Here is a 12,790-nt window from a genome sequence, read left to right as displayed (position 1 = left end):
TAAACGCCCGTTTACTATTATTACGTTAACGCGGTCAAAATGGAAATTTCTAATGTCTACCCGAGTAAACGGGCGTTTACTTTGTGTCCGTTTAGTCAGTAGTAAACGGGCGTTTACTTCATTTTCACGTGCACTTAAAAGTAAACGGGCGTTTACTACAGATTTTAAAAGTGTATTTTTACGTGCACTTGAAAGTAAACGCGCGTTTACTTTTCGCGTTAACTGATTGAAGTTCATTTGTTTATTTATTTTATAAAAACAACCTTTAGTCTTTGTATTTTACGTATATGTGTTTTAAACCAGAACAATTAAAAAAACTCTTTTAATTCGAATATGAATTTTATTCAATCACACACAATCAGTTCCATTAAGTCCATTATTTTTACTTATTAGCAGATTTTCTATATTTTCTTTTCAAAAGTTACATGTACAAATATCGATACGGAAAGAAAGGTTATCCGAGACATCGGAAACATATTTTTATATGATGGGATATACACATCATGGTTTACGTTGTTTCTTTCCCCATTTTTAATTGTCTCTTCGAATTCCTAACTATAACTCGGTGCATTTAATACATAATTTTTAATCGAAATTCCCCTCGTTTGTCTTGGATTAACATGATTTAAGCTTCAGTTTTGACAAATAATCAAACGTAATGTGTACAGGGGTAATAATAAAGTGTAACATAAGTATGTACGTCATTCGTACCAATCCGTCAATTTAAATGTTCAAATATTGCGATCCTTTGCAATGGATTTATAACTCATTTACTATTCAGCTACATAGAGTGCTAATATGGTCTGTGTTGGTTGTTCCCGACAAATAATTTTATAATACGAGTCAGTCGTGTGAAAACTACTGAAATTTGTTTCAATTCAATAGTTTGAATCCAAAAAGGACATGCTGGAACTCTAAATTGACATGATTGATACCAACAATTTTTTTAGTCATAGCTAATCAAAAATTGCTACCTTTCAGTTTTATATAATACAATCAATCATTAAATTAAAATATAACTCATTTACTATGCAGGCAGCTATATAGATTTACATAAAAAGTGCTAATATGGTCAGTTATGGTTGTTGGGGACAAATAATTTTATTATATGAATCAGTCTGAGGTATGAAAAATACTGAATTTTGTTTACAATTCAATATTTTGAATAAAAAAAAATACATTGTGGCACTCTAAATTGATGCGAACCCATTTTTTTATTCATACTGTTCCAATATTGCTACCGTTTAATTTATACAATCAATCTTTACATGAAAATACAACGTCTTTACTATGCCACTATATAGATTTACATTATAAAGTGCTTATATGGTCAGTTTTGGTTGATGCGGACAACTAATTTTATAATATGAGTCAGTCTGAGGTATGAAAACTACTTAAATTGGTTTACGATTCAATAATTTGTATAAAAAAGTACATGCTGGCACTCTAAATTGATGCAAATTAATTTTTTTTAATTTGTATTCAAATATTGCTACCTTTTATATAATACAATCAATCCTTACATGAAAATATAACTCATTTACTATGTGGCTTTATAGATTTACATAATAAAATGCTAATACGGTCAGTTTTTGTTGTTGCGAAACAAATGGATTTATAATATGATTCAGTATAAGGTATGAAAACTACTTAAATTGGTTTACGATTCAATAATTTGTATAAAAAAGTGCATCTAAATTGATGAGAACCAAATTTTTTATAGTCATAATATTCAAATATTGCTACTTTTTATATAATACAATCAATCCTTACATGAAAATATAACTCATTTACCATATGGCTATATATACTTATATAATAAAGTGCTTATATGGTAAATTTTGGTTGTTGCGAACAAATAATTTATTATATGAGTCTGTCTGAGGTATGAAAACTACTGAATTTTGTTTACAATTCAATATTTTGAATAAAAAAAGGACATGCTGGAACTCTAAATTGATGAGAACAAAACTTTTTAGTTATAATATTTAAATATTGCTATCTTTTGTATTATACAATCAATTCTTATAACTCAATTACTATGTGACTATATAGATTTACATAATAAAATGCTAATATGGTCAGTTTTGATTGTTGCTAAACAAATAATTTTATAATGAGAGTCAGTCTGAGGTATGAAAACTACTTAAATTGGTTAACGATTCAATAATTTGTATAAAAAAGTACATGCTGGCACTCTAAATTGATGCAAACACATTTGTTTTAGTCATAATATTCAAATTTTGCTACCTTTTATATAATACAATCAATCCTAACATAATATATAACTCATTTACTATGTGACTATATAGATTTACATAATAAAATGCTTATATGGTCCATTTTGGTTGTTGCGACAACTAATTTTATTATATGAGTCAGTCTGAGGTATGAAAACTACTTAAATTGGTTTATGATTCAATAATTTGTATAAAAAAGTACATGCTGTCACTCTAAATTGATTCAAACCATTTTTTTTAGTCATAATAATCACATATTGCTACCTTTTATATAATACAATCAATTATTACATGAAAATATAACTCATTTACCATATGGCTATATAGACTTATATAATAAAGTGCGTATATGGAAAGTTTTGGTTGTTGCGGACAAATAATTTTATTATATGAGTCAGTCTGAGGTATGAAAACTACACAAATTGGTTTACGATTCAATAATTTGTATAAAAAAGTACATGCTGGCACTCTTAACCCTTTCCTCCATGATGACGCCTTTTGACGCCTCCCCCTTTACTCCATAATGACGCCTTTTGACGCCTCATTTACTATCTCAGATGAAACGCATTTTTCTCGAGTAATCCGTGTCAGATTTGACCAAAGTTGTATCCAAAATAAAAAGTATAAATTCGTTAATAAATGGTGTTATTTGTGTTGATGAAATAATTGTTCATCAACGTGAATTATAAATTTAAACTTGTTGTTTTCTTTTTTTTTAACGCCGTCGCCATTTTGTCTAACTTTTTGTTGACAACTTTTGAAAGCAGCCGAAATCGAATTAAACACGATTTCTGTCATGCGTCATTTAAAAAACTGTCAATTAAATGCACTATCTTCATTTTGTACGATATAGTTTGAAGTGAATTGAGCGCTGGTAAGATTTTTTGAATTTCTAAAATGATGAAGATCAAGTCGATGTTTGTCCAAGTTTAAAACAACAAGAAAATTGCAATCAAATGATCTATAAATCGTAATTGGCCTTAAAATAACATTTGGAATATCAGGAATTCATTTAGGAAATGAAAGCTATGCAGTCGATGTCATACCGTTCTGTTTTACGACACATTTTGGACAAGAAGTTGATACCGTGTAAAATGTAAACATGTGAATTCTTTGGGGAATCCCTTTTCAGACTTCCGGCGATTACGCATCAACGAGTCATACAGTGGGCGGGAACATATAACTATTATCAACCAGAAATAATTAACCTTTCATTGCATTTTTATGATATATCTGATGAAAATTGAATCTGTAAGCCTGGAATTTTTTTTTTGAGAAATTGAACGTAAATAAGCAGTTTTTCAACTTTTTCTTCTCGGACTTCAAAACCCCGCCCACAACTCGGAATCAACAAAAATAGTACCCCACTTGCACCGCTGTTTTTTCATTAAAAAGACGAAATCCTTTCATTATCGAACTTTATTTTAATAAAAACATCCATACAGTATTCCGTGAACTTCTATGTTCATGATATATCATTTTGCCAAAAAAAATACACAGCTTTTACTTTTGTGTACTTGGAGATTCATTTTGGGTAATAAAAACATGGCCGACTGAAGGAATGGATATTTTCCTTTCTTCCCAATCCTCTCAATTTTCGGGATTCGTATTATCAGATTTGGAGGACGAAAGTGATAGTCCGGGTTCTGTTAGCCCACCTAGTTCAGTGAGAACATCAGAATTATCGTTTGAAGAAGAATCTGATGGAGCTTCAGATCTTTCTGACAGAAACCCGGATTCTGACATTGAGGAAGATAATGATGAATTGCCAGACAGTGATGGGGAGTATGATTCTCAGTTAAGTGAAATACCCAGCAGCCAACTAACAAGTACATCGGATGAGGACTTTTGGTCAGAACAGCTGGAGGATATTGATATTCCTGATTTTAGTGAAATGACAGGTCCTGTGCACATGTTGCCATTGAATGCACAAGCTGTTGATTTTTTCCAGTTGTTTTTTGAAGAGAGATTCTTTCAACACCTTACAGAGCAAACTAACCTGTATGCCCAACAAACTTCTGAAAATGACCAGCATTGGGAAGAGGTAAACAAAATTTTATCATATAATGAAATATTGAGATTGGTGTATGATTCATGTCTTATAAATGAAACTGTCCCCCATCAATCTCATCTTTTTCTTTAAAATCTTCTATGAACCTGGGAAAAAGGGATGGTGGGGAGTCACAAAGATGTCTTTTCTATAAGTAGAGTTTAATAGAAGAGGGTTATGTGGATAATTTTTGAGGCAAGTGCTGGTATTATAAAGGGTAAAATAATGTACTTGTATCTAAAACCTGGTTTGGGGGGGGGGGGGGGGGGTCCAGCCATTTATAAAATGGGGAGGTTGGGTTCAAACAACATGTCCTGATTCAGATGTATTAATTATCACACCCAAAAATTAAAGGGTTCTGCTTTTCCAGGAATGAGTTCAGTATTGAATATTTTATACAGCAAATATATCCTAAATGCACACCATATTACACATTAACTACATGTTCTTTTTCTAATCTAATCTGTATCAATTAAATCCAGTCCATGTATAATACTTCTCATATTTTTTTGTTCCTGACTTTCAGTTTTGGAATTAAAATACTGAATACAAGGACAAACAAAGGTTATTTCAAATAAAACATACATATTAAATCCATTCAATATCTAAATACAGCAACTCTTTATTACAATCACCGGAATCTGAGTATTTATTCTAATTTAACAGGTTACAACTGCTGAAATTAAAGCATTCATTGGAATCAACATTTTGATGGGAGTGATGCAGCTGTCATCATACAGACTGTACTGGAGTTCAGATCCCTTCTTAGGAAATGCTGGCATAAGAAGTGTTATGACCGAAAACAGATTCTCAAAACTATATCAATATATACATGTCAACAACAATCAAACAGCAGTTCCAAGGGACAGTGAAGGTTTCGACAAACTACATAAAGTAAGACCAATGATCAACATGGTAGATCATACTTTCAAAGACCATTACAAACCAAAACAGAATCAAACAGTGGATGAAGCAATGGTTAAATACAAGGGAAGATTCTCAATTAAACAGTACATGCCAGGTAATATATTATTTGTACACAATTAAATTATCTCCTTATTGTGCTTTTAACTTTATATGCAGTGTAGCTTTGCTTATTGTTGAAGGCAGTTAGGTGAGTATAGTTGTCAACACTTTTGTCACTTAGTCCAAGGTGGAGAATTGTCTCATTGGTAATTATTCCACATTTTGATTTAACATATTTTCTCTTTTGACCTGGTGAAAAATACAAATAGAATGTAAAATAACAAAAGATGATTTTTCTTATTAGGAAAACCAATCAAAAGAGGCATGAAAGTCTGGATGAGGTCTGACTCTTCATCTGGATATTGTCATCAATTCAACGTATACATGGGCAAGGACGATCCAAATAAAGGACCAAAACTAGGGGAAAAAGTGGTGAAACTGCTATGCAAGGATCTTAAATGGAAAGGACACCATATATATATGGATAGGTAATTACATTATTACATTAAAATAAGAAAAACAAAAATAGATCTAAAGTGTGCATTATTACTTTGTAATCCTTGTAATATCCCAAAAATAAAACAAGAGAATAATAACCATGTGATGTCATTGTTGTATAAATCATATTTTGAAAACAATTAATGAAATATGAAAAAAAAAATAGATTGAAAATAAACAAGGCCATAAACATGGACTTAGAAAAATATTTATTAATGATTCAAAAAATCATAGAAACAAAAAAAATATGTTTTAATGTTCATTTTCAGATACTTTACATCAGTACCATTGTTGAGATGTTTGGAAAGAAATGGCATTTATGGATGTGGTACAATAAAATGCACATCAATTGGTCTTCCAGATGACATAACAGATCCCCCAAGGATGGCGCGAGGGGAGAGCATTGCATGCCAGAATGGAAATTTGGTAGCAACTGTGTGGCAAGATAAGAAAAAAGTTAGTTCACAGAATATACTGACATATGAGGAAAATTTATCAGTATATTATATTTAAAATAAGATAAGAATTCATTTCAATCTATAAACTAAAAAAACAATCATAAAGAAAATTTTAAAATTTGTTTTTAAGTTTCCTATCTTTTTTTTAAATCTAAAACTATACCTAAAAAAAATTCTTTGCAAGATAAGGTTATAAAACATGATATATATATATTTACAGGATTTGTTGCTGAAAGATCGATGACTTTATGTCACTTAGAATGAAGTACAGCAATAATGATATTTTTTCTTGTTGTTTGGTCTGTTGTTGTACTTATAACTGTTTCTATTCTGAACAATCATTGAATTAACAAACTTCTTTTCAGGTACATTTCCTGTCTACAAATTCTAACCCGACAGGTGAAGGGTCCACTTTCAGAAGAGAAAAGAATGGTAATAGAGTCGAAATCGATAGGCCACCTCCAGTTGAAGGTTACCATAATTATATGGGAGGTGTGGACAGGAACAACCAGTTGCGTGCCAAAACACCAGTCGGTAGACCAGCTAAAAAGTGGTGGAAATACCTGTTTTTTTATATGATTAATTTATGCATTACAAATGGATATATAGTTCTGAGTGAATCAGTTGGGTATCCGCCAAGAAAGAAGAGATATTCTTTGTTGGATTTTAGAATTGAAGTTGCAAAGCAGCTTATAGGAAATTTTACCAAAAGAACAAAGAAAACTGTTAACAAGCAATTGAATAAAGATCATGTCAGTGTTCGCTTAAATAGAAATAAAAGAAGGTGTAAATGGTGCACCAAGCAGGGTGAAAAAAAGCGAAAAGAAACTGTCTATGGCTGCATTAATTGCAACATTCACTTATGTAAAGAAGCATGCTTTGGACAGTATCATGAGGAACATGGATTACCATTTAATTAAAATACTAGATAACAAAACAAATTTATATTGATTTTTTTGTGCTATGTCATGGCCATCATAGTGAATGAAAAGATTTTTTTTGATGCTGTTTTCTATGGACTGCTGTTCAATTTTCATATTTTAAACAAATTTCTCTTAGTTGCTTTGGATGATATTTGTTGCTACGGAAACATATCCTGATAAAACATCTCTTTATATTTCTTAAATATGTAATATAACAGTCAACAATTTTTTTTTTTTTTTTTTTTCATCACAATTTTTTGTTGTTGCTAGGGAAAGAAATCGGTTGCTATGGAGAAAAATGGAGACTTAAAGCACATTTAAAAGTTAACATTCAGGTTATTCATAGTCAGTCAAACAATTAATGGTTCCCAGAAGATTTAACTGCTGTTATAAGTGGCTATCCTAATTTTAGCATATTTTCATACTTATCTCTATAAAATAGTTACCATGGCAACCAAATATATGATTTTTTTTTTTAAGAAAGTAAAGCGCTTATTTTTATATATAACTGACCAAAATTATATATATATATAGATGGTGTAATAAAGGCACAGTCAATATTTCATTAAAGTAGGCTTATTTTCAACATTTTATTGAAAAATCCTATGCGAATCAGGTACGTAAAAAAAAAAATTTCATGGAGGAAAGGGTTAATTGATGGGAACCAATTTTTTGTAGTCATAATATTCAAATTTTGCTACCTTTTATATAATACAATCAATCATAACATAAAAATATAACTCATTTACCATATGGCTATAAAGATTTACATGATAGAATGTTTATATGGTCAGTTTTGGTTGTTGCTGACAAATAATTTTATATATATGAGTCAGTCTGAGGTATGAAAACTACTGAATTTGTTTACGATGCAATATTTTGAATAAAAAAGGGACATGCTGGCACTCTAAATTGATGCGAACAAATTTTTTTAGTCATAATATTCAAATATTGCTACCTATTTTATTATACAATCAATCCTTACATGAAAATATAACTCATTTCTATGCGGCTATATAGATTTACATAATAAAATGCTTATATGGTCCATTTTGGTTGTTGCGACAAATAATTTTATTATATGAGTCAGTCTGAAGTGTGAAAACTACTGAATTTTGTTCACGATTCAATATTTTGAATAAAAAAAGGACATGCTGGCACTCTAAATTGATGCGAACAAATTTTTTTAGTCATAATATTCAAATATTGCTACCTATTTTATTATACAATCAATCCTTACATGAAAATATAACTCATTTACTATGCGGCTATATAGATTTACATAATAAAATGCTTATATGGTCCATTTTGGTTGTTGCGACAAAAAATTTTATTATATGAGTCAGTCTGAGGTATGAAAACTACTGAATTCTGTTTACAATGCAATATTTTGAATAAAAAGGGACATGCTGGCACTCTAAATTGATGCGAACAAACTTTTTTAGTCATAATATTCAAATATTGCTACCTATTTTATTATACAATCAATCCTTACATGAAAATATAACTCATTTACTATGCGGCTATATAGATTTACATAATAAAATGCTTATATGGTCCATTTTGGTTGTTGCGATAAATAATTTTATTATATGAGTCAGTCTGAGATATGAAAACTATTGAATTTTGTTAACGATTCAATATTTTGAATAAAAAAAGGACATGCAGGCACTCTTAGTTGATGCGAACACAATTTTTAGTCATAACATTTAAATATTGCTACCTTTTTTATTATACGATCAATTGTTATATCAAAATATAACTCATTTACTATGCCGGCTATATAGATTTACATAATAAATTACTTATATGGTCAGTTTTGGTTGTTGCGGACAAATAATTTTATTATATGAGTCAGTCTGAGGTATGAAAACTACACAAATTGGTTTACGATTCAATAATTTGTATAAAAAAGTACATGCTGGCACTCTTAATTGATGGGAACCAATTTTTTGTAGTCATAATATTCAAATTTTGCTACCTTTTATATAATACAATCAATCATAACATAAAAATATAACTCATTTACCATATGGCTATAAAGATTTACATGATAGAATGTTTATATGGTCAGTTTTGGTTGTTGCTGACAAATAATTTTATATATATGAGTCAGTCTGAGGTATGAAAACTACTGAATTTGTTTACGATGCAATATTTTGAATAAAAAAGGGACATGCTGGCACTCTAAATTGATGCGAACAAATTTTTTTAGTCATAATATTCAAATATTGCTACCTATTTTATTATACAATCAATCCTTACATGAAAATATAACTCATTTCTATGCGGCTATATAGATTTACATAATAAAATGCTTATATGGTCCATTTTGGTTGTTGCGACAAATAATTTTATTATATGAGTCAGTCTGAAGTGTGAAAACTACTGAATTTTGTTCACGATTCAATATTTTGAATAAAAAAAGGACATGCTGGCACTCTAAATTGATGCGAACAAATTTTTTTAGTCATAATATTCAAATATTGCTACCTATTTTATTATACAATCAATCCTTACATGAAAATATAACTCATTTACTATGCGGCTATATAGATTTACATAATAAAATGCTTATATGGTCCATTTTGGTTGTTGCGACAAAAAATTTTATTATATGAGTCAGTCTGAGGTATGAAAACTACTGAATTCTGTTTACAATGCAATATTTTGAATAAAAAGGGACATGCTGGCACTCTAAATTGATGCGAACAAACTTTTTTAGTCATAATATTCAAATATTGCTACCTATTTTATTATACAATCAATCCTTACATGAAAATATAACTCATTTACTATGCGGCTATATAGATTTACATAATAAAATGCTTATATGGTCCATTTTGGTTGTTGCGATAAATAATTTTATTATATGAGTCAGTCTGAGATATGAAAACTATTGAATTTTGTTAACGATTCAATATTTTGAATAAAAAAAGGACATGCAGGCACTCTTAGTTGATGCGAACACAATTTTTAGTCATAACATTTAAATATTGCTACCTTTTTTATTATACGATCAATTGTTATATCAAAATATAACTCATTTACTATGCCGGCTATATAGATTTACATAATAAATTACTTATATGGTCAGTTTTTGTTGTTGCGAACAAATAATTATATATTACGAGTTAGTATGATATTTGAAAACTACTGAATTTTGTTTACGATTCAATATTTTGAATAAAAAAAGGACATGCTGGCACTCTAAATTGATGCGAACAAACTTTTTTAGTCATAATATTCAAATATTGCTACCTATTTTATTATACAATCAATCCTTACATGAAAATATAACTCATTTACTATGCGGCTATATAGATTTACATAATAAAATGCTTATATGGTCCATTTTGGTTGTTGCGACAAATAATTTTATTATATGAGTCAGTCTGAGATATGAAAACTATTGAATTTTGTTAACGATTCACTATTTTGAATAAAAAAAGGACATGCGGGCACTCTTAGTTGATGCGAACACAATTTTTTAGTCATAACATTTAAATATTGCTACCTTTTTTACTTTACGATCAATTGTTATATCAAAATATAACTCATTTACTATATATTCTATATAGATTTACATAATAAATTACTTATATGGTCAGTTTTTGTTGTTGCGAACAAATAATTATATATTACGAGTTAGTATGATGTTTGAAAAATACTGAATTTTGTTTACTATTCAATATTTTAAATAAAAAGAGGTTATGGCCTTCAGACACGTACAAAAATTGCTGTCAATTGTATTATATGGTCAACTATGGCATAAAAATATAACTGAATTACTTCTATATAGAATAAGATAACTTGTTAAAGGGTAAATATTGTCAGTTTTTGTTAATGATATCAAATAATTTTGTTTTTCGAGTCAGTCTGTCTAAGATGAGAAAACTGTTTGATTTTGGTGAGGATTAAATTACATGTATTTGAAGAAACATACTTAAACTATTATTAGCGAAGAACAAGAAATTTAATATAATTATTGTTCAATTAAATACAAATGTGTGACATTTTTAAATAACCGTAATCGTCAATATGTCAAGCGGAAATGACTAGTTGGTCAATTAATTTTGATGTTCCTTATCATTTCATATTATAGGTCAGTGTATCCAGGTTACGATGACAATCTGCGTTAACGGGCGTTTACTACAAACAGTAAACGGTGTTTACTTATTTAGTTATAATAGAGGACGCGCAGTTTTCCACGTTAACGCGGAGGTAAACGGGAAAGTAAACGCCCGTTTACTCTTTAAAAAATTAGAAGACGCGCCGTTTTTGCGTTAACGCGGAGGTTAACGCGAAAGTAAACGCCCGTTTACTTTTAATGTCTACTGCAATTTCCGAGTTAACGCACAGTTAACGCGGCGTTTACATGAAGTGCACGCGAGTAAACGCCGCGTTAACTTTTTCGGCCCGTCTACATGTAATGCTTGGTCTGCACCCAACTGTACGTCAGCTATTATCTTATTTGTTTGTAGGTACATTACATGGGTTTATTAAAGTCCATTTTTATATCCAGAGCTATTACTGTGTATTAGATAAAGAAGACAGATCATACGATATGTGTCAGAATTCATCAAGGTTGAATTTATATAATTATTTATGGGTCAATATGATATCGGTACTAAATGTTGTTAAGTAATCTATAGACATTAAGTGCAAATAATATGTGCATAAACCATTTCTTACAAATTTAATAACGAAAACTTCTTGCAACACACAATCTTTCAAATAGCGAAACGAAAACCTTTTTATAACTTGAAATATATGTTTGAAACATAAGTATACAATATATAACCGATACTATATTATGGCACTGACTAGAAATTCTGATATTTTAATCAATATTTGATGGGTTGATACTTTCCTACGTTATCAAGATTCAACTTCATTACCCGTCTGAACATCATATTATAGTCTTAACATAACGGGACTGTTCGTACATATTATTCGCAGTTGACGTACACAACGCATTGAACGTATCTAAAATAACTCTAACAAAGTAATTGGTATATTGTTATATTCACAAATAGTTCAGACGTTCAAACACGAATAATAAAAACAGTGAAATCTGTTTTGAATTTAGAGCATAACAATAGATATAGGAAGATGCGGTGTGAGTGCCAATGAGACAACTCTCCATCCAAATAACAATTTAAAAATTAAACCATTATAGGTTAAAGTACGGCCTTCAACACGGAGCCTTGGCTCACACCGAACAACAAGCTATAAAGGGCCCCAAAATTACTAGTGTAAAACCATTCAAACGGGAAAACCAACGGTCTAATCTATATAAACAAAACGAGAAACGAGAAACACGTATATATTACATAAACAGACGACAACTACTGTACATCAGATTCCTGACTTAGGACAGGTGCAAACATTTGCAGCGGGATTAAACGTTTTAATGGGCCCAAACCTTCTCCCTTTTTCTGAAACAATAGCATAACATCACACTACAGAAAAACATACGATAAAATATCAATTGGCAGACTTAACTCAATAAAAAAACGTATGATTACACAATGAACGAATAAATTTGAAATCTGAATACAAATGCACAGTTAATTAAATATTAGAGACAAACATTCATGACCAAAAGGCTAACAAACAAATTCAAACACACTGAGAAATATTTAACCAATC

At 30.0% G+C, this 12,790-nt stretch overlaps 1 protein-coding gene across 1 annotated transcript; it reads left to right on the top strand.

Annotated features, from left to right (window-relative positions):
- The first annotated feature begins 2,738 nt into the window (after positions 1–2,738).
- Positions 2,739–7,312, top strand: LOC134683418 (piggyBac transposable element-derived protein 4-like). Its single transcript, XM_063542704.1, has 5 exons — positions 2,739–4,284; positions 4,957–5,311; positions 5,561–5,744; positions 6,024–6,210; positions 6,578–7,312. Exons 1-5 carry the CDS (start codon positions 3,802–3,804, stop codon positions 7,130–7,132), a joined length of 1,764 nt encoding a protein of 587 aa, XP_063398774.1. The 5' UTR covers positions 2,739–3,801; the 3' UTR covers positions 7,133–7,312.
- Positions 7,313–12,790: the final 5,478 nt, after the last annotated feature.

Source organism: Mytilus trossulus, chromosome 9 (genome assembly GCF_036588685.1).
Source record: "Mytilus trossulus isolate FHL-02 chromosome 9, PNRI_Mtr1.1.1.hap1, whole genome shotgun sequence".
Lineage (NCBI taxonomy): Eukaryota > Metazoa > Mollusca > Bivalvia > Mytilida > Mytilidae > Mytilus > Mytilus trossulus.
This window is presented reverse-complemented; position numbering and strand designations above follow the sequence as displayed.

Coding starts and splice junctions, on each gene's coding strand:
- LOC134683418 (XM_063542704.1), top strand. CDS start 3,802: ATGGATATTTTCCTTTCTTCCCAATCCTCTCAATTTTCGGGATTCGTA. Junction 5,312..5,560: donor AATTAAACAGTACATGCCAG/GTAATATATTAT, acceptor TTTTCTTATTAG/GAAAACCAATCAAAAGAGGC. Junction 6,211..6,577: donor TGTGGCAAGATAAGAAAAAA/GTTAGTTCACAG, acceptor ACTTCTTTTCAG/GTACATTTCCTGTCTACAAA.